The following is a 27968-nucleotide window of genomic DNA, read 5'->3' as shown; positions in this document are numbered from 1 at the left end:
ATCTTTGTTCTGACCCGGTAAACAGGGACTATCATTGTTTTGCCATATTTTTATCAGCTCCTCCCTGTTGGGAAACAATCCGATTTTTATGGCTCCATGTGATCATGTCTGCTTCGCCTCGCACGAGTCGGAAGTGAAGATCTTTTGTGCAGATCCCTGATTTACATCCAGAACCGGATGGAGCGGATCTGCTGTGGTCAGGATGACTCACACTCATTAGCATTTTGACACTTCCAGTTACTGACCATTTCTGATGACAAACCACTCAGAAACAAACAGCAGGAAGTTCAAACAGCTCTCATGGTGACGTTTGGGATTCTCGCTCCAAACTAAACCTTCAGCTCCACAAAGGTTAGATCCTAAAACTTTTAGGATCTAACCTTCTATGCTCCACGCTCTGAAGTCCCACAGAGGTTGCAAACAATTTTAAATCAAGTGAAGCGGCTGAAAAACATCAAACATCGCAGTTTTTAGAGTAAAGATAGATAGATATTCTTTATTGATCCCACATTGGGGAAATTCAATTGTCACAGCAGTTCCAAAGAGCAGAGAAAAGAAAAGTGACAGCAATGTGCAAAAGTGAGGGGTGTTCCCAAATGTGCAAGTATTCAAATACAAAAAAATGTGCAAAAATAGAAAAAAGTAAGTAAGTAATAAATTATGTACACTATTACAACATAACACATGTTATGCCTAATAATAAAATTAAATAAATAAAGTAAAGACACAGAATATACAGATGAGCTATGGATGTATGAAAAACCGGTTTGTACATGCATTTTTAAACTGTGGCATTGTACAGTCTCACAGCTGTTGGGATGAATGACCTCCTGAACCGTTCCTTCCTGCATGGGGGGTGTAACAGTCTGCCACTGAAGGAGCTGTTCAGTGCCTCCACTTTCTGATGCAGTGGGTGAGAGGTGTTGTCCATGATGGATGTTAACTTGGTCAACATCCTCCTTTCATCCACTTCCTCCACAGAGTCCAGTGGACACCCCAGGACAGAACTGGCCCTCCTGACCAGCTTGTCCCGGTCTGTGCTGCCTGCTCCCCAACAGGCCACGGCGTAGTGGATAACAGAGGCTACCACAGAGTCATAAAATGTCCTTAAGAGAGGCCTGCACACTCCAAAGGACCTCAGTCTCCTCAGAAGGTGGAGGCGACTTTGGCCCTTCTTATACAAGGCATCGGTGTTTTGAGTCCAGTCCAGTTTCTTGTTGAGGTGAACACCCAGGTACTTAGAACTGTCCACTACCTCAATGTCCGAGCCCTGGATGCTCACTGGTGTGTATTCTGGTGTTCTCCTCCGGAAATCAATCACCATCTCCTTTGTTTTACTGGTGTTCAAGCACAGGTGATTACGCTCACACCAGTCCACAAAGTCCTTGATGACTGACCTGTACTCCAGCTCGTCCCCCCCCGACACACAGCCAACAATGGCCGAGTCGTCAGAGAAATTCTGGAGGTGACAACTGCCAGTGTTGTATGTAAAGTCCGAGGTATAGAGGGTGAAGAGGAACGGTGAGAGCACCGTCCCCTGAGGAGCACCAGTGCTGGAGACCACCACCTCCGACACACAGTTGTGTAGCCTCACATACTGTGGTCTGTTGGTGAGATAGTCGGTCGTCCATGCAGTCAGTCGTCTGTCCACTCCAGCCCCTTCCAGCTTCTCTCTCAGCAGAGCTGGCCGGATGGTGTTGAAGGCGCTGGAGAAGTCAAAGAACATTTGTCCCCAGAAGATTTTCACCTTTTAATGTAAAGGCTCAACAAATAGCTGATGGTTCTCTTTGGGGGCAAAACCCCCCAAACCTTCTTCTCATTCAGTCACTCAGGAACGGGGTTCTGCAGGAACTCAAAGTTTCCACCACGCTGCTGTAAATGAAGACCGCCGACGTGTGCGGACCATCAAAAGCAGGTGGTCCTGGCCACAGGTCGCCCCCCACAGGGGAGCCACATCTGCTGCACAGTGGCACGTGGTGCAGTTGTAGCACCGGCAGCATCCTGGGACACAGCACGCTGACATCTGCTGCACATGTGCAGCTCCGACTAAAGCTGAAGACACAAAACCCCTGGGAGGCGAGGAGCGTCTGCTGCTCAGTCATGCAGCCTCCTCTTTCTTTCTAAATGGACCAGAAAATAGATTTTGGAGGCATAAAATTACCACGTTGTTCCAGATCTTCACAGTTTTCCACAAAGCTTCTGCTGAAGGCCACAGATTAGCTTTCATCACAGAGGAGCAGGAGGAGCAGGAGGAGGATCACGCTCTGAGGATGCTCTGTCTCATCTCTGACTAAACGTCTATGAAATGCTCAGCACTGACTGATCAAACCTCATCCATCCATCCATCCATCCATCCATCCATCCATCCATCCATCCATCCATCCATCCATCCATCCATCCATCCATCTGGATAAACTGGATGGAACCGCTGGCCCACCAGAGACGCTGCGGTGTTTATGAAGCTGTAGCAGTGTAATAAACCTCAAAGAAAGGAGCAACCCCCCCCCCAAGCGGGGAGGTGATGCTACCCAAACCCAGCAGCTCATTTGCTGTATGTCCAGATATACAGTACAGACCAAAGGTTTGGACACACCTTCTTATTCAAATGAATGTGTCCAAACTACTGGTCTGTACCGTAAAATCAATCATTTGGTGGATTTTCTGTTGTTAAACATTTTTTGTTCAGTTGTAAAAGTCTGTCTTTCATTTCCGTGGCGAATGTTCACTGACAGGATGGAACATTAAACTCTGTGTGTTCAAGCCGAAGCTGTTATTTGCATGTCTGTCCTCAGAGCTGACGGCCGCATCACGCTAAAATCCTTCCAAGGCATGGCTCGGTGCTTACCGAATCCACTTATCTCCAAACAGAAGGAGCAGAGGATCCTCCCCAGACCCAACAGAAAGTTGAAGAGGTCATTTCAGGCATGGGGAGGGGGGCTTGGCTGATTTCCAGCCAGAGATATGTACATCCAGTTCTGTGATGTCATGGAACAACCCCTCCTCATGATGAACTTCACTCTGGAGGTGCAAAGAGGGGCGACTCATCAAGGAGAGGAGATTTACGCTCCTGAAAATGTGACTGTAAATCTGCTGAGTCATCAGGGCTGCAGGCTGTTTGGACAAAACCTGAGGTGTTGTTTGTCTTCAAGTCATCCTTTCTGACATTAATGGCTTCTTGGCAAAGAAGCAGGAGAAGACTGCCAAAGGAAAGGACTTAAGTGGATTAGAAAAGTTTTCACCTCCACGTCTGCAAAGATTTCACTATGCAGAGGTTTCTGATCTCCACTCTCATCACTTAGTGGCCGACTGCTGATCCAAGCATTCACACGAACTCCTGAAACATCACTTTCTCATCCTCATGTACAGTTCATGTCTATCGACTTAACCCTTTTTTCACGTTTACATCAACTGCAGCAATAAACACTTCCATTTGTCAATTCAATAATATTTCTTTATTTCTTTTTATCCTAACCACAAATCAACAGAAACTAAAGATCTTCCATAAGTTCTAATTCAGGAGGAAATTAAATGAAAAATTTGTTTATCTTCTCATTTCACATTTTTGGGATAAAAAATTTTGGAGTAAAAAGAAGAAAAAATTTTGCCTAAAAATATAGAAATGTACAATACAGGTAGTCTGACAAAAACAATTATAAAATCTCTGCAATATGGAATATAGGTATGTTTGTCGTTTACATCATAGGATTTAGCTTATAACCCAGGAATTCCCAGACACTGGCATCATTAGTCTAATTTTTAAGTTTCTATGTCCTTTTCCCCATTTATTCCATTAACTCCACAGTATTTTTTTACCTGACTTTAACCTGGCATTTATTCTGTCAGTTTTTTGGCATAAAGTTGGATTTATCGTCCAATCAGCGACGTCCCATAGTACTCTTTCTGGTTTCTTATTGTGGTTTGTTTTTTAACATTTCAATTTGATTTCTGGAATTTACTTGTGTTTTACCAAATCTTTCCTTTTTGTTTCGGGTTTTGGTTTTTGGAATTTTGTTTTGATTTCTAAAATGTGATTGTTCTTCTTTTTTAATTGTGGTTTGATCTTTAATATCTTTTTCACATTGTGTGATTTGTTGGTGGGATTTGACCCTCAGGGCCACCGTATTTTGGTGGTAGTAAATCATCCATCCTCTAATCTTCTCTTGTTTCCTGAACAGTTTTAGAGATTTAGAAACTGAAGTGTTTCGCGTGTAGAAACTTTTGCCACCAAAAGCCACATCAAGGAAATGAAAAAGTGTGGTGAACTGCATGCTGGGATGTGCCACTTTTGGCTTTTGTCGTTGTTGGAGCCTCAAACACCAACATTTGCAAATCCTGTCTTGTTTTTGCTAAAGTTATGAATCTGTAAGAAAAGAAAACATACCTGGGCTTGAAATATGTAAGAAAAAAGTAAGTAAAAAAAAAAATAGAAATATGACAAGTTAGAAAACTTAAATTCTGTAAAGGTTTGGTTATTGTTTTTCATTTTTGCATAACCACAACAAAACTGCAGGTGCTTGTAAAGCTGTGGTTCTTGAACTAATGTCTTTGAATGACTAACTTCTTTGTTTTGTAGTAAAGCGGCGTGCTGTGACACGTGCATCAGGTCCATCCACAGCTCCGCTCTGAAGTTAGTTGGACAGCGGAGCTGTCATGATAAAAGGTGAGCTGTCAGATGAGAGCATCACCTTTTCCACTCCGTCCTCACGGATCCTCCAGCCTCAGTTCCTTCCATAAAAACACACGTTTTAGCTGTTTTTGCTGCTGATATCCTGGGAAACAAGTCTTAATAACATTTGAAAGAAAAACGTTTCAGGGAACAACCCATGTTCTTTTTTTTCCTGTGTTTTGTTTACCTTCCCACTCTAGAAAGCTCATTTCTAAAAGGAGCTGGGAGCATTTCTGAAGTTGTTTTTCTTAATCACTGCAGTATCATATTCGTGCCTGAGTGAATTCTGGCCTGCAGTTATGATAAATTAGGCTGCATGCATGGCATGCCGGATTCGCAGAACTGTTGGAGTCCTGCTCTCCCCCCTCTCATTAACTATTCAATGAGAACTCCTGATCCTGGGGGGTATTGACATTAATTCCCCACACTGCTGGGACCGAATGGTTAAACCGCCTTAGCAGGCCGCCGCGCTCTGAAGTTTTCTAAAACAAACAGAGCGCTTGCTGATTTTGTCCCGGAGTACAGCCCCGCTGAAGTGTGCATGATTAAGTGAACAGCTAATTATGGCTTTCACTGGCCCGGGTCCATTACTAGCAGGACAATAACAAGCTTATCAGCAGTGGCAACAGGAGGAGCTCCTGTGTTGTTAAACAGGCTTTAATCCTGCAGTGACATGAAGACTTGTTACTAGGTTCAAGTTCTGCTCCCGCTCGGCTCAGCCAATCGGGCTCCAGCAACGCTCTGCGTTGACCTTCGGCAGTCGATTTCCTTCAGGGCAGGGCGGACGCTCTGAAGTTGAACCAAGTGGCGAAGGGTGGAGGAAAGCCTGAGCCAGGCAGGAAAATGTATGAATGATTGCAGAGAGCAGGCCATCAAACCAATCTGAGGAAAGCTCAACTCTGCAGGGCCAATCACAGACAGCTCCTCTTCATCTCCCTGACTTCTCCTCCTGACTGTTACCAGGTCACTGTGCCTGCCCGCCACCCGGAATAATCTGTTTCATTGGGTCAGTGTGCCTCCCACAAGGCGCCTGACTGGCTGCTCACACACACGCCGTTGCTAGGGAGCTCAGCCAGTCAGAGCGAGGCGGAAGTTTCCCCTCGGTTTCTAGGCAGGTTTCACGTGCTGTGGATGTTTTGGCGGGAGAGTGGGAGAGCGCGGAGGCAGGAGGGGCGGCAGCAGAGTGAAGTGGAGCATGTGATTGCGGTTGAGCGTGCCAGAATGGGTGTGTGTGTGAGCGGTTGGAGTGTGCACATGGTTCAAATTCATTTTGCCCTGCCTCTTGGTTTCTGATGCAACAGCGAACTCCGTCTCCTGGGCTACTCGGGGACCTTGTTATGTTTTTTTTTCTTCCTGTCCTCACAGTAAGCGATAACCAATTGCTGTGCTGTTGCCATCGGAGCGGGGAGGTTTGTTTTCTCTCCACTTTCATCCCTGGTACCTCCCCATTGATAGTTACCGTAGAAACAAGAGCAACTCCAACTCTATTTCCATCCACGTCTCTTCCTTCAATGATTTATTGCCGCTTTCTTTTTTTATTCCACTGCTCAGCACCTCGCCACTAATACTGCAGCAGCCAATCAGGCATCTCTGAGAGGATCGACATGCAAAGAAAGTGCAGAAGCATGAGAGGGTGCAGCTTCCACCTGATTTCCTGTCCAACACGCCGATGCTGCAAAGTAATAAACCGTTTGCCTGAAGAGCTTGGGCCGTCCCTGAAAACAGACTTATCTTTCACCAGCATGTTACCCCCCTCCACCACCCTAATTTACCCCCCAGGTAGGAAGTAGATCATCGCTCTGACACAGGTCTTCCAAAATCCCATTATTACTGCATGAGTGCACACAGAGCTGCATCCTCAAAACAAAACAACACAACAAAGGTTTGAACAACTTTTTCTTCTTTTCATTCATTTGGTGTACAGGTTTCTGTACAGGTGCTGCAGGTTTTTGGGTTGTCTGGGTCCGTGGAGGGGGTCGTATAGGGGAGCGGCGGCATCTTAAGGGGAGCGCAGGCGTGTCTTGCAGGTCCATCTCAATGGTCGTTGTGAAATGGAACGTACCATTGTCGTGCGTGTGCCAAGTGAATCGTGAAGTAATCATAAGGATAATGGAAATTATACTCACTCATGACGTACGGGTGATTCTGTCATACGGCGTCCTTACGCCACGCTCTAGTTGTTAGTAAGGTGTCAGTACTGGGTCTTTACATGCACACATGGGGTGTGCACGTGATCTCTAAATGCCCATAGGATGTCCACACAAACTAAACGCTGACTGGCGAATTTCCTCATTTCTAACCCTGGGCTCACACGGCATCCAGTCCGGTCCGGCCTCTGTGGTTTAGCCTTTGTGACACTCTGAATCTGTTTCGTTGGCGTCTAATTTTGATTTGTTTAGTTTAGGAGTCTTGGTGTGAAATGTCAAAACGGTGCAAATCTGGTGACTTGCTCCAAGCTTTTTTTCCTTCTCAGCTCTATTCTGATACATGAAAGACTAGGTTCATAGAAAACTATTCATTTCTCCGTGATGACCAATCTGGAACTTAGGAATAAAAAGGGACGCCATCCGTACGTCACTACCAAAGTCTTTGAATGGTCAAAGTCCAAACTGGTTTACCTTTCAATGCGCATTCAAATGCCGCACGTTTTGACCGTAGAGTCTGAAAACAGTCGTAAAAACTTGCGTAGCGACACATGAATGTGAGAATTTTGAACACAGAGGCCTGAAGCGCCCACATATACATATGCATATACATATACATATGCAGGTCTACACAGACCTTTCAATGGAACTGGCCACTTGGACAGACATTTCCGAGGCCGGTGTGAACGTGGCTTAATGTGTTGTAGACATGTTCACTACGGCCTGTCACCTGCAGCATGCCGATAGAAAAAAATGTGCATGAACATTTTCTCGGTTTCACTGAGCGGTTTTGATATGTTTGACCATTTTTTACCCACAGACAGTCCGTGTCCACCCCGTAAGGACAGCAGGGAGTTTAGACAAAGTGACTTGAGGTTCAGTCAGTGGAACAGACTCGTCAGAAGTGACCGGTTCCATTCTTTCCTCTAGGTTACAGAGGTGATCGGTGGTGTTTGCTGCCATGGACTGGATGTCGGCTGCCTCTAACCTGAGCGCAGCAGATGAGGAACCAGCACTTTTTGTTATTGTGTGTCGTCAGTGATCCTTTCAGTGACACAACCAGTATCGGCCTCAGTGCGACAACAAAAAGCCACAGCGGAGCGGCAGGATGCCTCCAAACTGGATCTGGAAGTTGTTTTGGAAGTCTGCCCCCCCCGCGCATGACTAAAGGCGTGTTTACCACCTGCACTCATTACGGGTTCCCTCCCCTGGCTGTGTCCTCACAGATGAAACCGGAAGGGCTCTCCTTCATGTATAGGATGACAGCGAAGTTGCTGCATGTAAGTGGTGTCAGAATTCCAATAATTGGGAAGGAAGCGTTTCCCTGGGGGTGGGTCTGGGCTTCAGACGAGTTACCTTTGGTTGAACCCTGGGAGAGCTGCGCTCAGCCGGTACCTGTGGCTCAAATTAAAAGCTGTTGACAGAGAAGAAGGTGGTGAAGATGGAGGGGGACAGAGCTGCTCAATAACCTGTAAAAACCTGCCATCCCTCATGCATCATTTCACAATCGATGAGCGAGAAAAACAAGCCCTGAAGACCAGGAGTTGGACAGCTAATTAAACACTGCAGAGATGAAAACTATCAAATTCAATCTGGAAGGGTTTACAGTGTAAGCTGGAGCGCCGATGGAGTTATTTTGGTGTGAGAGGGATGAAAGATAGAACACAAAGCGTCTGGCTGTCAAGAATCATTAAGCCAAAAGCTGCAGAGCAAATGATATTATTATTATTATTATGCTGCAAATGTTCAGCTCATCACCTCTGCTGGCAGCACACTGTCAGAAATAACTCGTCTGCCTCTCTGCTCCCACCGAAATGGGCTGGGGCGCCGTCTGATTCTGACACCAGAATCCCAAAGTTTCAGTTTGGATGACAAGTTCCACGTCCGGATGCGGCCAGCAGAAAACCGCGGGAATCAAACGCAGCGCGTGGAGACGGCTCAGCACGCCATAATTGGGTTTGTGGGTGTCTTTCATTTGACGCTGCATCATCTTGTCTTCTCTGCCAAAAACACAGGAAATCTCATTTGCAGCACGAATGTGATTTTAAAAAAAGAAGAAGAAAAGGATCCAGTTTAACCAACAAAACCATGTTTTAGCCTGGAGTCTGCTGGCAGAGAGGCATCAAAGTGTGACTGTAATGCATGGATGTTGGAGCGAGCACTAATTAGGTATTGATAATCGCACCGAGCCAGAGAAAAAAACCCTGAATGCTCAATGTGCGATTCGATTATTAAACTCTTTGTCTTTCTAATGCATTTCTCAGTGGACTCATTCACTTTTACAACCACATTAAAGTCAGGGTTTGAAGGCTCGCTGCCTCACTTTTGTGTTTATTGTTCCCATGTTTTAAGCAGGTTGAATCCAAATCTGAAGTAAAATAGGACACAAATGTGAGCGTCGGCAGCATAAACCTGCTGTTTCAGGTGCTCATCATCGATGTAGAACTGGCAGCTGCAGTCTGATGCTGCAGCAAAAAGGCAGAGGAGCTGCTCAAAAACAGCCTTCATTGGATGTTTTTCTCCCTGATTTGGGTGGGGTCCTTTTCATTGCACAGTTGAAGGGAAGGGGGGGGTTGGAAGCGGCGTGTCTAGCGGCCTCTGAGTGGGGGGTGTATATGTCTGTCAGCAAACTGCATGGGAATTTGGTGAGAAGTTGAGAAAAACACTTTGCATGTTAACAATTGAACAACGTTTTTGGACTGCCGCCTGGTTTGTTCTTCACCAGAGCTCTTTGCTGCTGATGGTTTCCACCCAAACATCCTGCAGGAGCTGACCGGCGGGCCGCGCAGAAGCTCCTGCTTTCATCCAGAACCGTCTCTCGGGGAAAATCTGACTCACGCCGCAGATCAAATAGTCTCACTTTCTTTGCTTGTCTTTGTTGTTTTGCACTCAGTCACCCTTTTCCCCAGATCAGGCTTGATTTCATCACACTTTTTTCCTCTTCCGAGCCAGGCGGTGAGTGGGCAGCCCCCAGCCTGCCGTGGGGGTCAACATAGAGGGCTGTTGTTTATGCCGCTGTCATGGCAGATCCATCAGCAGAGACTGGAGGGCCCTAAGGGACTGAACCGAAAGCGGCTGCACGCTGTCGTCAGGGAAGGACGCTTTCATCAAATCTCCCTCCTCTCATGTTGGCTTCCTCTAAACGTCTGTGAACCAAAATACGTTAAAGAAACGTTTTTGCAGGACCCTGTATTGGTTGGCGTATAGGTCATCATCAGTTCCCGCCGTGGTCTTCTGTCCGTCTTCTCTAGCTCGTGTTGACCTCCAGCTTCCTTCTACTCGGTCTTCCTGGTTTCTTCTTGCTCTGGAGATTCCAGGCCTGACAGGCGATGCTGGATGCTGGTTTCCTCAGGGTTCAACCCCGTCTGGTCTACTGCTGCCTGGTTTGTTCTTCGCCAGAGCTCTTTGTTGCTGATGGTTTCCATCCAGCAGACCTTCAGGATTCTTCTCTGACAGGAACTGATGGCTGTCTGTGATCTCTTGATGGTGGTTTTGGTTCTTCTCCGTGTTTCTGCTCCGTACAGCAGGACAGACGATGTTTGAGTTGAACAGATGATGAGGTGGGATCTCCAGATCTTTTTGAAGGTGATGAAGGGTCTGCTCACCTTTCCAGTGCTGGTTTTTACGTCTAGCTGCTTAGATACGTGAAGGTCTCCCTGTCCTCCAGGTTTGTGCTGCTAGCGCTGATCCTGTAGGGTTGTAGATGGAGACCGACTTAACTTGATGTTTTGTCCTTTTTTCTTCTTCTTCAAGAAGATGAAGTCAAGTTAGAAGCGGTTTGATGCGTCAACCAGCGTCTTAAACTTTGTGAAAAGTTTAACTGAACTTGAACACATGAGTTTGGACTAAGTGTTTCTGATTTTCCTCCACCTCTCACTGAGGGGGGGTCCCTGTGTTCCACGTCTCAGTAGCAGAGTTAGAAGGGAGGAGGGAGAATGTTTCATTTCAGATGGAAACCTTCAGACTGTGCTAAGACGAGATGGTCATGTGACTCGTCCGTTGCTTAGCATTGGTCCAGCCTAAAGCCAGTTTTTAGCTTTATGGTTGATGCTGATGTCGTGCGCAGATATGACATCTTAGAACCCTTGTTTTTCTAGAAATGGGGATGTGGGCGGGGCTAACATCAACATGCCCACTGAAGCTTTCTAGCAGAGGTTCAACGGCCACCTGTCAATCAAACGGCATTGCAAGGATGTGTATTTATACTTAAACAGTAATTCATAATAATAAAAAAAAACAATACTAGAATTGGAAAAGGTATTAGACTCCAATCTGGAGAGATTAGGAGTCAGACCTTTGGTTTGCAACCATTTGCAAAAAGTACTACGCTTGAAGTTTAGTTGGTTACTTGACTATAGCAACGAGCTGTGTTGGTGTAGTGCAGGAAGTAACTGAATACTTCATACTAAACTGGAAGTTCACAGTATATAGAAAGTATATAAAAGGTAAACTTCAAGTTTTCTGCAACAGCTTTACTACAGACTACTTTTTGCAGAAGGAAGAATAAATATCTTTCTTTTTCTTTGCTCAAACTATTAGTTTAGTTAGTTTTTGTCAATCTGGACACAAACATCCATGAAAACTGAGAGTAAAAGGACAGAATGTGATCCTGCAGCTGCATAAATCCACCACAATCCTATTTGTGAATCTGTCACAGTGACGGTTGCGCATCATCATGTCCATGGCAGCAGCAGCAGCAGCAGCAGCAGCAGAACAGCAGCAGCAGAATCATAGGCGGCAGCAGCAGAAGAAACAGCAGTAAAAACAGCAGCAGCCCCCCATCAGCTGGGCTCAGCCTGGGAGTCACGTGTCCTGACTTTTTTCGCCCTTCCACGTGTCAAGATACAGGAAATAGAAGGCGAGACCAAAACAAAGCCTCTGATTGGCTGTCTCCGTATCGCCAGGTTCTGCCTGGTACAGAGAGCTGCGCTCTTAAAGGGCCAGCTACTATTTATTTTATGATCAGAAAAACAACAAACCAGGCGGAGGAGAAGTTTCATTTGACCTGCTTATGGTCTCTTCTTTTATTTTGGTAAAATATTTGCTTTATAAATATTACATGATCATATTCTTCTGCTCTTTTGTTTACACGTAAACAGTTTGCATTGAGCAAAGCCATAAAGCTTTTTTTGTAATAGAAACGGGTCTAATTTGATGTTTTGGTTACGTGACTCGCCTCCACTGACAGGTACGCTATGAAAGATAGGGTCCAAAAGCCCCTCCCGCGAGATTTACGCTTCAAAAGAATCATAATTGTTGGTGGGTTTTTTTTTAATTCTTTGTAAATTATTTAAAATCAGGAAACAAATGGATAAGAAGATTGACAGAATCCGAGATGGAGCGTTTGATAAGCTCTCCGCTGAATTTGCATAACAACAGCGCGGCTGCTGCTGCTGCGCTCATCACGGAGGGAGGGCAGGTCTGAGCTGAATGGGCGGATCGGTTTGACAGAAGAAAAAAAAAAACAACAAACCGTCTCCAGTCAGCAAACATCCACCAGAGCTAGGAGAGCGAAGAGGGACGCGAGTCTCATCGCCACAGTCCCGAGAACACGCCGACACCCGCGCGCCAAGATACCACCCATCACCACGGAACACGCGCTTTGTGGCGGTGAGTGAGACTGAGAGCGGCTCTTTCAGGGAGACTGTTGTTGTTGGCGGGAGTCTGCTGCTCGGGGCGCATCGGCGCGCACGGCGGAGAGAGTCCGCTTTGGATCGGGTTTGCCGCCGCGTTCGGTTGAGTTTGGATGGACGGACGGACGCAGCGTCCCGGCTGAGCAGCATCTCCTCACGGAGGCTTCAGGATGATGTTGGCGGGTTTTTGACGCCCCATCCACCGTTTACAACTTTTGTCTTCACGAGGCGTAACATGATGATGTACGCGCTCGTTATCTGGCGATTCCTGTTTTATTCACGGTACCGACTCACGTTTTGAAATGAACAAAAATACATATTTCTATTTTTATTTCTAGGGAAGTGACAGTAAAGGAAAAAATCCATCCGATAAACTGAATGGAGGTTTTTCTTCCATTTGACTGAAAAAAACGAAAAGAAAATGGTTTATTCAAACTTGTATTTTCCTCATTTTTGGTCTGGATCACTTTTGTTTACTTCTCGTGCGTTTAATCGACGCGCTCCTTTTCTTCTTCTGGCCGCGCTCCGGTGCCGGTTCCGCGCGCGTGAGACCGGACACTCCACCTGACCCCACCGTCAGACAATTTCATCCAAGTCTGCCGCCCGTGTCTCCCCCAGGAGGACCCGTTTCTGTCTCCAAGCTTTGCGTAAATGCCGCTCCAGCGCCAGGACGGACACGCGCGCAGCAGCTGAGCGCTCAGCCAGCTTTGCGCAGAGCGGAGCCATGTGCGCAGATGGCGCAGCAGAGGGAGCCAGTCTCTGCTGAGGCTGCGCGCCTCTGACCGTCCCCGCGCGCGCAGCCAGGCCTGCCTGCAGCCCCAGGCAGTGTGTTGTTGCGTGCGTTATCTTTGTGTGTGCCCGCCTGTCCCTGTTTGTTTTCCATGAGTCTGACACTTCGGTCACAGCAGATCTTATCTGATGGCTGCAGAGGAAAGCCTCTGCTGTCTCTACAGCATGTTCCCTAAGTCGACTCTTTTGGGGGTAAAAAGAAAAGTATTTATTTGACCTAAATCACAATATTTCCAATGTTTGTCTCCTTCTAACAGACAAGGAGGTTCTTTTCTCAAACAGACAGAGGAAAGTTACCTGAGTATTTATTTTGAAGTGAGATCACGAAGAGACACTCTCTCCAGGAGACAATTAAGAGCGGCCGCCTCACTCAGTAAACACAACACCAGAGGATCCAGTTTCCACTCGGCCCGCTTGTCTCCACTTGCACGGCAGAAGGAAAAGACAGGCTCTCTCAGCAGAATGATATAACAGAGCCGGCTGTGGCTCTGAGCCAACGAGGAAGAGCGTTTGCCTCACAGTTCTGGACAGAGTTGCATTTCTTATCTCCTCCTGAAACGGTTGCTGCACGCACTCCTGCATGGTTCTGCTGGACCTGGTTTCACTCACTCTGAGGTCAAACGGACCAGCGGTTCTATCACTAACAGGAGTACATTTTTTTTGCCGAGCACCAAAAAGCAGATATGGCAACAGAGCAGCCAGGTCAGATTTGTAGGTCAGATTGAGATATCTCTGGCGGATCTTCTGGCACTTTGATGCAATTTGGCATTTGGATCAGAACACACTAGTGAACAAGCTGTTTTTCACCACTCATCAGAACATCATCATGTTCTTAGGACACAACTGGCTTCTCCTTGTGCTGCTTTGAAGCCTACATTTTCTTCTCAGAAAGTTTCTGTTTCAAAACACAACATATTTAGATTACCGTATATTGACTCATGATATGTTGCTATTTTTAGGACAGGGTGATTTCATGTGCCAGAGGGAGAGGTTTTTACTGACAACAGGAAGTTTGGCGTCTTTTGTTTGTTCTGAAACAAACTAACACTTTCGCCGCCTCTTCTGCGCAGGGAGTTTACCGCTGAGGCGTCGGATGGATGATGAGGAGGACGACATGTCACGGCCCGTCTCACAGCTCTGGGGAACTCCCTTTAGGGACGTCAAATTCCAGGAGCGAGCCATACAGATCAGCGCCGGGGAGGACGTCACAGCCATGCCTGCGTCGCAGGAGAACAGCACCGACGTGCCGTCCTGCAGCTTCCGCTGGCAGCCGCGCATGCCTTTTCATGGTGAGGCTCCTGCATCCCGGGGTCACATCCTGCTCCAAAAGATCCTAAAAATGACCCAAAAGCCTAAATGAATGCCGGATAATGACGTCTCACGTCACGGTGTATAAATAAATCCACATGCAGGATCATGCCTGCACTAATAAATACATTCATTTTAATGCAATCGTGTTTTTAATCCAATCAGTGTGAAATGATTCTAATCGAATCAGCGTTTTAGGAGAAGGCTGTTTGTTTGTTGACTCTGGGTCCTCATTGTTCGGGTTTGAAATCATCAATGCGTGAACGCCGCTGACTGGCTGTAATGCCCCATAATGCATGTCATGCTCTTGGCTCTGCGCCGAGCGGAGCACAAAGTTTCTCAGTTTATGAGTTTGGGTGATAAGAGGCGGATCTAAACTCGGTGACACGGCTCACATTTGGGTTTGTGGACTTTTCATTTCTGGCCCCAAAAATTCTCTCCTTCACATCTGACTTATTCTGTTTGGCGTCCTGAAACCATCGTTGTGTTTTTAACAAGGATTGATTAAAATCACTGAGAAGAGAGGAGAGTCAGGCTCATCATAGATGGAAGCTTTTACCCAAACTTGATCCAAGTGAACATGTCACATCTTTCTCAGGAAACGCAGGATTGCGCTCACATTTCCCCGCTCAGTTTGAACCCATGGAGGACCGGGGGCAGAGACAGATTGAAGAGGAAGAGGAGGAGGAAGAGGACAGAGGGCAGGAGGATGAGGTGGCAGAAAGGCCTGAGGAGCGGCCGGAGGTGAGCGTGGAGGTCCAAATCGGGCGAAAACTTCGGGAGATTGGAGACAAGTTCAACCAGGATCACGTTGAAGTGGTAAGGCTGCCCTCTGGGGACCGAAGCTTATCAATAACTACAGTTTATTCATGAATCAATTAATCATTAAGCTGAAATGCAGCTCTGGAACGGGGAACTGAAAAAGGCCCATGCAGGAGCTCCTGACAGAAGGGAGGGTTAAGAGGGCGTCGTTACTCACTCGCTTTTGTCTTTGTTGATGTTTTTTGGGGTGAGATGATTGTCTGGAAGGTTTAGTGTCACAAGCTCCTCATGAAAACCCTGCTTTATAACAGTTTAACCCCCCCCCCCCCCCCCCCCCCCCAAACACACACACACAAACACATCTTCTGCACATAAAAGTAAACAGCAGGTTTTAATTTCTTTTAGCCGATGTACAGGGCTTCGTTGTAGATGTGCTGGTGCATTCAGGGTCAAAGAAAGACTGTCAGTTAAACTCACTGGAAAACATTAGTGAGTCAGTTGATGCTCTGAACACTATAAGCACCTGGACCAAAATCATTTGTACTTTGAAATATTGTTCTGTCTCCATCGTGTCGTTGCGGCCGTCTTCCTCAGCCGTTATGCGTTTACTTAACCCTAAATTAGTCATCCTCACCTTGTTTTTCCTGTGAGTGGAAACGTGAAGGCACGCTGGTTTGCTCTGGAGGGGAGTGCCTCATTCTGATAACAGAAGTTGTAAAAAGACTTGAAAAGAGGCTGCTGGTTTTCCCAGAGGTCAGTGGGTTTAAGGAGGGGAGGAAGGTGTGCGGACAGGTGTGCCGCTGAGCGTGACGGTGCAGGTGAGGCGGATGCGACCGTCACAAACAGCAGAGCAGCGCGTCTGTGTCTGGGTAGACTTAGTGGGCTGTTTATACGCCCGTCTAAAAATAGAGTCTGACTCATACTCTCACAGACGCAGCCAGTAACATGACGGCTACCCACAATACCTCAGTTGTCCCGCCGCCTGCTTCGACGTGTGCGGCGCGGTGTGTGTGTTCTGGTTTGCGTGTGTGACTCTTGAAGGGAGAGATAAGAGTGAAAATGTGTTTTGTTGTTGCTCTCCAACCTAAGGAGTAAATGTAATCACTTCTAGGAACAGACGGGTTTGGGGTCTTTCTTCATCATTCAGGGTTTAAAAGGCTGGAACCAAACCAGCCCCCCCCAGAACACAGGGGTTCTGTTTAAATACAGTCAGCAGCGTAGAATTAAAGCAATTAGGAACAATTAGGGCAACACTTAGCGGTGCTGCTAACGTTCCGCTCAGTCGGCTGGTGCTGCAGCAAACAGCCTGTGGCAGACGCTGACTGCCGGGCTGATGGAGACCTTCCTGAAGTGAGCACAAGAGGACGGCTTATGCAACCGGCTGCAACGGCTGCTCCTGAGCTGCACTGGAAAACAGGAGGGGGGCATGCATCTGTTCAAAAGGCTTCAACTGTTAAATCTGAGCAGGAAACGCCGCCGTGCTTCTGGTTTTCGCTCACCTCTGGTTTCTTTGTCCCCCTGCAGTTCATGAGGCACCAGCGACAGAACTTCCCCGTGTGGATGCGCCTCACCGCCGCCCTGTTGGGCTTTTTGTTTCCAAGGGAGGCTCTCGTCCCTCGCCTGAGAGGAGAGCTGAGATAAAGGACTTCCTCGGACCCCTCGCTCCCCCTCACAGGAAGGAGGGCTCTGCACTGTAAGATGGAAGACGGGTTTGGATTCCTGTAGAATATGAAGACGAGACGAAGAAGACACTGGTCACCGCTGGACGGAGACTGAATACTTTTTTTTTCCTTTCAGAGAAGAAGCCATTGTGTTCGAAGAGATATTTTCTAAATATTTGTAAGATTAGCTATTTTGTACAGTATCTGCTCTTTGTTTTTTTGGTGTTTGAAGTCCCGGAGGACCGCCATCAGTCCAGGGAATGCCTTACTCTCTCTTACGCCGCAAGACACGTTATTTTGCATCAAGAGAGACAAACGTTCAGATCAGAGCCTTTTTCAGCGCGTGGACATTCCTGTGCTCAAGGACTCAGGGCACGTTTACCCCTAATACTGCTCCACCCTTCCAGCTTCCACCCGAGACACGGGGACGCCCATCCGCCCGGCGTCGCCGCCATCTCTGTCTCCGGCAGCAGCGGAGCTGTGGGGCGTGACCCACTGTGCACATTCAGACACTGTTATCGCCGCCCGTACGTACTTGAAGGAGGCGCGCTGACGGCGATCCGGTGGATGCATCTGTAACCACGGTTACGACCTCAGCTCAGGTGTCTGCTGATGATCGCCGGGCTTTCTCTCTGCAAATTCTGGATCCAGTCTGAAACCAAAAAGCACAGTTCAAGGAATCTACGATCAGGGAACAAAACAACAATCGAGTGAAAAACTTTGGATGAACGTCGCTTTTCTCCAAAACTTTTCCAGGAGGTCCTTCTCCGGCTTCACTGACAATCGCATTTGGCGCCCTTTGCTGCACGCTGGGTTTCCGATCAGCACCCAAAGGGGCGAGCAATATTCAAGCCAGTGCAGAGAATCCACTAGATCTGCAGTTTTGCAATCATCTTTGAGCCCAACCCCCCCCCCCCCCTCGTTCTGTCTCTGGCATAGAGATGCTTTTTTTCCCTTTGACTTCACTCCAGCTGTAAATGTCTCAGCATCCATTCAAACAATCGATATGCCGACATGCAAATGACAGATTTGAAACTTCACTTAGTCTTGTGTACAGTTTAAAAAAACGTTTTCTTTTTGGTTTTTCTGTGACACAGCCGCTGTCTGCTGGGCTTCAACAGCTGCAAACTTGATGTTAAAGGTTTCTCACTTGGCATTTTTATTTGAGTCTGCTGTGGATTCAAGATCTTTGAAAGACACTGATGTTTTTTTTTTTGCTGATTTCCGTCAGGGAGGAGTCAGCGAGGTCTGAGCGAGCGGCGACTCCTTCGGCTGAGTGCGTCACGAGTTTCCTTCGAGTTGCCGAACCGAACGTTTGTTTCCTGCAAACACTGAACGCTGAGCCAATTGAGACAGACGTGACACACTCAGCCGGGGTCACGGGGTCACGCTCCGCCCCCGCCAGCGTCCCGCTTAACTGCTCCCTGTCGAAACACGTTCTCATTTGTTTAAGATAATTTATTCTAATTTATTTGGTAGTCCTGTATAGATCTCGGTGTGTAGAGTCTTCTTCTGTCTGGAGGTGTGCTCAGTCGGGAGGGTGGAGTAAAAGCCACGTGCCTCGTGCTCGCCTACGCAAAAACACGAATGGGTCTTTTCCAATGAAAGACTGACAATCAAATGTACAACACGTGCCTTGTGAGTGACAGCCGTGCCGCCGGCGGCGCCGTATCCTAACATCAAAGATCCCGCCTCACCTGTCGTGCAGAAGAATCCTGCGGAACGGCTCTGGTTTGGGATGCAGGCATGAAATTCTTCCATCCGCGCTGAAAGTTCCTCTTCTCAGCCAAACGTTTGAGACAAAACACGATGATTACGATATAAAACCAAAGTTTTATATCCAAAATGAAGTTCATATTTTGAGACAGAAGGCTCAGAGATCCTCCATTTTTAAATATAAAGATGGTTTTAGATTCCTGATTCCCACGAAAACTCCTGAAGATTTCTGCTTTTGTAGCGAATCGTTTCGTAAATCCAAATATTTAGGATTCACTATCTTGATGCACACAATTATAACAAACATTTGAGCTTTAGGATATTTGGACGACTCAAAAACCTTCTTTTACCAAACCCATTCTTTATATTTGCTCCACGATTTGTTTCCCGTGGTAGATCCGAGTATTTGTGCTGCTTTTCGTGCGTTTTAGTCCTCACACACGCTCACGAGGCACCGGCTCCCCCTTCATCCTGCAGAACCTTTTGCAATCCTAGAATGAACCTTTTGCACCAAAGAGGTTTGGATCTGCAGACTGTATCGGCGCCTCTCCTTCTGCTCCTGTGCTGAACTTCCCTCCTACATCCTTGAAGCTTCTAGAGATAAATGCTGGATCTGCCGGGCTTGTCCAGGCTTTTTCTGTGGTTTCATATCTCCGGTCTAGCAGCAGGGCGGCGGGATTCCCTTTAAAGGAAGAACGAGCCACTGCCGTGCCCCGGATCATTCTGAGATTTGGTTTGGGTTGGTGTTGAGCCATAGGCACCTCTGACTCGACTGAAATGTTTCGGTTGAACCTTCAGTGTCTTTTTTATCCTTTTCTTTTCCAATTTTAAACCAAGAAACAGTTCATCTTTACTGTCAAGTGCTGTGAATTGGTGTTTTTATACATTGGACATGAATTTGACACACCTGTTACTATCTTTATATGAAATTTGATAATGTTTTACACACTTTTTTTGTAAGAAGACAAAGAGAGAAGAGCAGCAACATGAAACGAGGTTTTCTACGATCGCTTTTTTCAATGTTGTGGAATTCTTGCTTTTGGATTCACTCCGTTAAAGGGCTTATCGTTTCTTAAACATGTACATGGAGTAAAAATGCATGTCCTACATTCCTGAAAAAAGTGCATCCTGATGGTTTGAATGTAAGTTAATGGAGTGAAAACCACATTTTCTCTTGTTTGACACTCTTGTGCTGAACGCTTTTACCGCCCGCTTGCTTTCTCTGGCGGTCTCAAAGATGCCCCACTCATGTGTCGGATGAAGTGAGGCCCAGTCCAGATGTAGCAGACTTTTTCTTTTCCGTATTTAAGAGAGCGATGTGTGCGTCATCTTTGGGACCGCCATGTTGCTCCTGCTCAGATCGGAAAGGACACTGGAGCGGCGCGAGGCTGGAGGAGGCCGTCCGTTCTTTTTTAGTGCAATACGCTGTACATACGAGCTTGGCTCACAAAATCTTTCCATTTCTTCTAATTTTTTTGTTGTAAAATGGGTACATTGCTGTTTTTTTTCATTAAATCTTTATGGTTAATTGAGTTGTTGTGTGTTTCATTTACTGTAAGACATTCAAATCCATTTATTGTGAAAACAGTCATTTCTACGCATTCATGATTCATTAACACATTTTTAAAATACATCTCATTTAAATAGTTTTTTCTTCTGAAACAGTTCAAAGATGAGGAGAATCTTCTGGAATCAGGTCTTAAAGGACATGACACCTGTCAAGGTTTTCTTTTCACAATAAATGCTCACATAAAAAAACAGTTACAGGATATTTTTTCTCTCAGTTGTAAACTTAGTGAATCTCTGATTAAATCAAATTTTCCTTTCAGCCAACAGGCAGATTAATGGTGGAATATGACAATGTTATGTAACCGGGTGCATTAATTGATTTTTTTTTGTGGTATGAGCAGATGATTGATGGAGGAAGTCACCAGAGTTAAAATATAAACTAAGAAACACATAAATCTGCTTTTCAGACATCCATTGGTACTTTTATTTCTAACACATTCTGAAAAATTGCTTTTAAACAAGAGATTTCAGAGCAAAAAAGTCCAATTCTCATGTTACTTAGACAACTCAGGTCGTCCCGGGTCAGAACTGCAGACTTTTCTGTCCATTCGAGGCCTCTCGTCAGCATTCACCTATTTTAACTCTGAACTTGAGTCGTTAAAAGACCTCTGCACTGCAGGAACCACAGTGTCTGTTCTGACTCTCCTCTTCTCCTGAGTCGTGTCCACACCAGGTTCTAGTCAGCAGAACCACCAGATCTGCTCGCTGACCCTTCGCCCGCCATAAGTCGGTGGTTGTTGGAGTCTCGTGTCGGATGCTGGCAGACCTCTGTGTTTCCCCCCGTGGTGGTTTCGTTTGGCTCAGGCAGGTTTAGTCAGGTCTTGATTGAGTCGAGTCTGCATCTGGTCCCCCGATCCTGTTCAAACCTGAGAAATGACAAAGAGAAGAAGCGTCATCTCTCACGTTCACCACATATGACTTGATTCATAAAAATGCAAAATGTAAACTTCGTTTAGTCTGTCCATCCATCCATCCATCCATCCATCCATCCATCCATCCATCCATCCATCCATCCATCCATCCATCCATCCATCCATCCATCCATCCATCTTCAGAACCCACTGCATCCCTGTCACGGTCAGGGGTTGCTGGAGCCTATCCCAGTTGTCGTTGGGCAAAGGAGAACTACACCCCAAAGGAGTTGCCTCAAACTCACATGCACTCCTCGGATCAATTCAGAAATCTTTGGACTCTGGGAGGAACTCCAGTTTCCAGAGAAAACCCAGCGTGAACAAGGAGAAAACTCGGACTAGCAACTCACTGTGACCCAAAAGTGCAAACCGCTACACCACCGTGCAGCTTATGAAAAAGAGTCACCTTTTCTCTAACACTAATGAGAAATCCAAATCCAGACATTTAGGTGAACCTTTGAGGATTGTGAAGCTTCAGAAAGTCGCGTAAGTCACAGAATCCTGACCCAGAATCTGCTCAGTTCATCATCAAAGCGGTGATCCACCCAACAGGGATTCACCGAAACCCTCGGGAGCATTTGAAACATCCCATTAAACTGGTCATGTGTGCGCCCACAGAATGCAACAATCCCCGAAAACAAAGTCTGTGAATAAAAACGTCCTTTGTGACGGTCGACTTCATCCTGAAAGTCCCTGTAAACACCATCGCTTTGGTAAAACCTGGGGGCACTTTTGGAGCTCAGCAGTCCTTCTTATGCTGTCCTTAGTGGGAGGAGGTGGGAGGAGGTGCATCCTCATATAAACTGGGACTGTAGGAAGCTGGAGGGAGACCGTAGGGCATCATGGAAACACGTGACGACAGACGGTAACGTTGGCCGACATGTCTGTCACCTTTGGGTTCTGCTTTAAATTAATGGAAAATCCAGCTAACACAAAAATGTACTTTACAGGAAAGAGCTGGTGTTGCTCTTTCTAGACGCTTCCTTTAGGTGAATTTAGTCTGATTTCCATCGGTTTAAATGAATCAACAACAGCATTTAAAGGCATTTTCCCAGGAGTCACTGCAGCTCATTTCACATCATACTTTCTGCCGCAGAGCCTTAAAAAATGCATCCTGGCGTGCCCCGCCCACAGACTGACTTAAGTTCTTCAGCACAAAACAGTCCCTGTGTCCCCCCTCCCTCGTTCATTAACCCCCCACCAGCTGGAGGGAAAGCCTCGTCCCCCTGGGAATGCTGGTAAAAACAGACCAGTGTGTCTTAAGGGAAAAGAGAAAAAAACGGAGGCGTGATGTGTGCAGAGGGTGTTTTGTGTGTTTGTGTGTGTGTGCGCGCGGAAGGGGAGTGGGGGGGGGGGGGTTGCTTTGCTCAGCAGTTTTTTTTCAGCCCACAGCCCCGACAAAGACCTTTCTGTTCTCCTGGCCGGTCACTCAGGGAGACGCCCTCATGATATCTGCAGGGTCACGCCTCAACGGAACAGCAGAGGAGATGCAGCTCAGTTTTGTTTTCTTCTGCTTTTTTTTCAACCCCCCTCCTCCCTCCCTCTCCCTCCCCCAAATTAACCCCTTTAGTGTCAGACTGTGGGTGACTGGCACAGCGAGGCCCCCCGTCCCTCCCCAGGTCAGATTCTCAGGCGTCTTCAGTCAGGTCCAAAGTATTCCTCACATAAAAATGATAACATTTTAGCTGTTGATGCTGAATTTCTGCTGTTGTTGTTTGTTTATCTAAGAAAAAGATGACAAAAAAACAAAACCTGCATGGAAACTTGTCCAAAAACCACAGAAAAGACAAACCACTTCTGGACGGGGACTGGAATCCCCACCCCAGTCCACCCCAGCCCCCCTGCTGACACAGTGCTCTATAAATAAGAAATAAGGTGTGTGTGTGTGGGGGGGGGGGGGCAGTCAGTTAATCTCCAGGGGTAATAAAAGCTAAATGCTGCCCCATGTGTCAGAATTGTGTCCCGGGGCACTTCTACCACGTCTGCCTCGTCTGAGGGGGAGGACACCTTCCAGATGACGGCGGGGGACTTCGGCGGTCTTCTAAGGCGAGACAGACGAGGACTCGAACACGAACGCTCTCCGTCTGTGCTTCACATGTTTTCAACAAACAAGAAGTAAAAGAAATTTCCATTTGTTGTAGTTGTTGAAATATTTGGCCCAAACATTCATGAAAAGAAATGTAATGAAGTGATGAAGCTGTGACGTTGGTTTTAGTCATAAAATAGTTTTAGATTATGTATCGGATGTGTCAAACACTCATTTCTGTCTAAATGTATTTCATTGCATTTGTTTACCAAACCACAGCTTGTTTTTAAGGAGGAACTGAGTTTTCCATCAAAAAAGTCCTATTTTCTCCGCTGGTGTCCCACACAGCTTACTATTGGAACCCCTGCTGTTTACTCATTATGTCAGTGACTGACCAAAAGGTTCATTCATATTTTAAAAACCAAAGATATCCTTCTGACTACCGGAGAAAGAATGACATTTTCCACATTGTTTTGACCTTGTGTTTGCTGTGTTTTAGGATTTATGCATTTTCCTTTCATCTCTACACCTTTGATCTTTAACCTTTGATCAATTTTAGCCGTAAAAAACACTAAATGTGCTTTTCTAAATATGGTGTTTGGTGCAGTTTCAGAGTCATTATGGATTTATTGTGTAATGCCATAAAAATATTGGTAAATAAAGAAGATGGACATCAAACAGGCCGCCTGTAAATTATTAGAGCAGTAGTAGTAAATAAAAACACTCAAAGATGTCCTGGAATAATAAAAGTTAAATAAGGTTTGAATGGAAAATCATTTGCCATCAACTCTGCGTTTTGTAGCTTCACGCCTGCTTTATTCTAAAACACATTTTCACAAATGATCGTTTGATCTGTGATCATTTTCTTATTCGTTTTTTTTTCCTTTTAACTTTTTTGTCATGTTCAACTTTGAATCGACACTACGGCTGTGTTTCCAGTCATATTCCTGTTTTGGTCTGTAAATGTTTTGCCATGTTTAGTTGTTTTCATCTGCGAACACGTGAAGTTCGGATAATGTGCTGCAAACTGTATTTATTATCATTTTTAGGAGTATATTGTCCTGATTTAGTGAACATTACTCCAAATCTTCCTGTGTTTTACTTGAACACGAAGATGAAGAGAATGGAAGTCAATTGGAGAAAGCATTATCACATAAACACCTCAGCTTATTGATTCAATTCCCAAACAAAGTTCTGAAACAAGAAAGTTTAAAGGATTTCCTGGTTTTCATCTGCCTTTTTTTGTAGATTTTTATCTCCTCAGCATTTTATTTTTCCATTCATGTTGTGTCTATGACAGCATCTCCTCCATGTCGTGTTCTTGACGATAAACTTTTTCAATGTTTACGGTGAATCTGTTGTTTCCCAGAAAGTTCTGTTTATAAAAGTCTGGCTGCTGGATGCGGGCCAAACTGTCTGACAGTGTTTATTGTCTCTACAAACAGATCCGTCCAGCCGCCAGGATCAGCTTCTCGGTGATGTGATGACTCTTTGGGTCCATGCTCAACAGCAGCTCTGTGCTGGTTTGAACTTCAAAAGTCCTCTTCATGAGACATGAGTTTGTGTCCTAATCCCTTCGTGACTTCCAGATATAGTCCCCTGGAATTTTCCCATAAGTCTCTGCAAAAAAGCACTGTGTATCAATGCCCAATGCAAATATAGACCACAATGCATTGCATTAGAAGAACCATTTGTTATTTACAAACAAAATGCATGTAAGTGTATTTTTTATAAAGCATCCAAGTTGCCACCATCAGAACACAGCGGATTCATAAAAAGTCTATTAAAAGTGTTCATATTTATTAGGTTTTTATTTGGGAAAATTGGTAACATCGTATTTGCTGTTTGAAAAACAAAAAGCAGTGAGCGTCTGTCCGAACTACCGGTACGTTCAAATCCAGGGAACTACATTGTCCTGCATTGTGTCGTCCTTTAGGGATCGGTAGTGAGGAAAATGAGAAATAACCAAAAGGTTCCATGTGGATGTGAACCAGCTTCTCTGTCAACCAACATGCAGCTCCAAATGTTTCTCCTTGTGGTTGGAACCAGACTTTGGTTCCGCCAGCGTTTGACAGTGGAGCTGCCACCATTGTGTGAATGTGTGTGTGAATGGGGCAGTGACTGTTTGGCCTCCTGAGAAGGTATTAAAGAGCTGATGAAGTGCACACTATATCAATAAGGAGAGATCTTGAAAGTCAAAGACATCTTGCATGTTTGTTATGACCTCAGACACTAATAAGGTTAAGGCCAGACCCTGCCCAATCAGAGAGCTAGGACGAGAACGTGGCAGAGGAAATGTCTGGAATGCGGATAAACAAGAGGAAGGAATTTCATTGTGATTGGCCAAGAAAAAAGTGAGCTGTTTAGGAATTGGTTGAGAGTGTGGAGAAAAGATGGATGGATGGATGGATGAAGACTCAGCTTACATGAAAATGAGGTTGATCTTCCTTATTAAAAATGTGCCAAAGCTTCACTGCCATTCAAAAGAAATAAATGTGAAAACAATCCAAACAGAGGTGAAGGAAGTTCATCTTTCCTTTCCTATCAAACCATGTCCACCATGAAGATGCCACCCTGCTGTGTATAAACACACAGCAGGGCTGTCTCTGTTTTGTCCTGTATGAACTGCTGGAAAATCTGACCTTTGGATGCCGCAACCTCCATCTTTACTAAACACCTCATTTAAAAGCAGAAGGTTTCTTTCTGTTTGCAGCAAAACTCCAAACTGATTTGCTGGCAAGGAGAGACATGTTTATTTGTAAAGCACAATTCAAAGAGCTTTACATAAAATGTTAAAAGCAACCTTCAAAAGTATAGTAAGGGTGATCATAAAATGTTTTGGACGCTACACGCACCCACTTTTACAAATAGAATTAAAAAAAAAACAACCTCTTTAACTCTTACCAGGAGTTTATGCATTAAATTGAACTGTGGGACATCCAGTCATTAATGCTCTCATTGCATTTACCAAGAGCCTTTACAGGGCTCCTGTATTCATTGTAATATATATCAGTGTGTCGTCTGCATAGCTATGGTAACTGATGTTTTTGTCCTTTATAACCAGTGGGAGCATGAAGATGTTAAATAGAAGTGGCCCCAGGATGGAGCCTTGGGGAACTCCACATGTAGAAAGTTGTTTCAATAGTCTGGAGGATTAAATCAGGCAGGTTTTTGTGTTTTTAAATGCTGAGTCATCATGTTGTTAAAAAGGAAAAATACATATATTTTAGGGTTTGAAATGACCTGTGAGGTTGTTTATCAATGAAAATGTTTCGTTTGTCAGTTTTGATAGAGGTGGATGACAAGAGTCTATTTGTCGTGGTATTGTTAATAAACAGTAAATCAGACAAAAAATCAAGAGTTTCCTTTTTCATGAGTCAAATCTCCAGAGTAGAGATTAGGTCAAAGGTGAGGCCGTTCTCATCCCGTTGGTGTTTCACGGCCGCAGCCCTCAGCTGCCTGGCTCTGCAGCTGGACGGCGAACGGGCGGCGAGCATTGTTTTCCGTGTTAACACAGTCGCTGCAGCAGAGGTAAAAATAGTGTGTGGCTCGCTTCTCCCACAGCCAAGCAAGCCTCTGCCAAAAACAATATTTGGACATGGCGGCAGATGTCCCCAAACAGGCAAGAAGAGCGAGCTGTCAGGGGATGCCCACATTTAGAGGAGGGGGGGCAGTAACTGGAAACAGTGTGGAGGATTCCTGAAGACGGGCACATGTGGATGGAGCTGTTGACCTACTGAAACATTTAGCAGGTCATGGAGTTCACCACTCGTTTGCATCTGAAAGTAACGTTTTCTCATTTCTTTTTGCAGATTCTCTGCTTCTCACCACAAAGAAGTGAATTAGGAAACTGAGAGAAATGAGCACTAAAGTGGATTTTATGTGTCAGGCAGCAAAGTCCTGAACTTTTGTCTTTCTGTGCTGCTTCACTGTGAATCTGTTTCCTACTGAGGTCATGACAAAGTTTCACCACAGAAACAACAACAAAAACATGGAAATAATTGGAAGTCTCTTCTAAAATATGTTCATCATATATAAAGCTTGTTCATATTGATCTGCCTTTGACTTTCATTTATTTTTCTCAGTCTGTCGTAGATTTAGTCGAGACTCCAACCTGGAATCACACAGATTAGATGCTGAGAAGTAAACTGTGAGTGAGGCGCTGAAGGGAATCAGCTCCCCGTGTTTCACAGCTGTGGAGTGAATGGTTACAGTAGAATCCAAATGAAACTAGAAGGAGCTGCATTTCCAGAAGAAAATGCAGGTTTGATGCTATGCTGCTGAATGAAAATGAAACTTAAAGGATGATAATTGGAAGAAAAGGTCAAAGTTGACCATAAGTAAAGTGAAAACAGCACAATACCAAAAAGATATGTTATTGAAAAATGCCAGAGCCGGTTATCGAACCAGCCAGCTTCTGCACCAAGGATTCCCCATTTATTTCAATGGAAGAAGAAATCCTGGAATATTTTGGAAAAGCTCAAGGATTTGAAGGACCAAAAGTCATAGCTGGAAAAAGCTGAAAGAGCTGAACATTTGAATAGTTGGATGGTTGAAATAGATGAAAGATTGTAGGAGTTAAGCCTCAGAACATGGTGGAAGATACTAGAATAAAGAAAGAGAAACAGGAAAACAATGGATTGAAGGATTTATACGATAAATCCATCATCCATCCATCCATCCATCCATCCATCCATCCATCCATCCTTGGATCCATCCATCCATCCATCCGTGCATCCATCCATCCATCCACCCATCCATCCATTCATCCAACCATCCACTC

General features: G+C 45.5%; 1 protein-coding gene across 1 annotated transcript; it reads left to right on the top strand.

The window, feature by feature from the left end:
- The first annotated feature begins 14325 nt into the window (after nucleotides 1-14325).
- Nucleotides 14326-20207, top strand: bmf2 (BCL2 modifying factor 2). The gene is made up of 3 exons (XM_078942567.1): nucleotides 14326-14521; nucleotides 15139-15359; nucleotides 16827-20207. The coding sequence occupies exons 1-3, from the start codon at nucleotides 14326-14328 to the stop codon at nucleotides 16941-16943; spliced, it is 534 nt and encodes a 177-aa protein (XP_078798693.1). The 3' UTR covers nucleotides 16944-20207.
- Nucleotides 20208-27968: the final 7761 nt, after the last annotated feature.

The sequence above is a fragment of the Oryzias latipes genome, chromosome 24 (assembly GCF_053564925.1).
Source record: "Oryzias latipes strain Hd-rR chromosome 24, Olatipes_Hd-rR_3.1".
Lineage (NCBI taxonomy): Eukaryota > Metazoa > Chordata > Actinopteri > Beloniformes > Adrianichthyidae > Oryzias > Oryzias latipes.
The sequence above is the reverse complement of the archived record's forward strand: the minus strand, read 5'-3'. Positions and strand labels throughout refer to the sequence as shown.

Excerpts from the sequence above, each read along its gene's own strand:
- bmf2 (XM_078942567.1), top strand. The coding sequence starts at position 14,326 with ATGGATGATGAGGAGGACGACATGTCACGGCCCGTCTCACAGCTCTGG. Across the intron at positions 14,522-15,138 it reads GCCGCGCATGCCTTTTCATG|GAAACGCAGGATTGCGCTCA; the intron begins GTGAGGCTCCTG and ends CATCTTTCTCAG. Across the intron at positions 15,360-16,826 it reads ACCAGGATCACGTTGAAGTG|TTCATGAGGCACCAGCGACA; the intron begins GTAAGGCTGCCC and ends GTCCCCCTGCAG.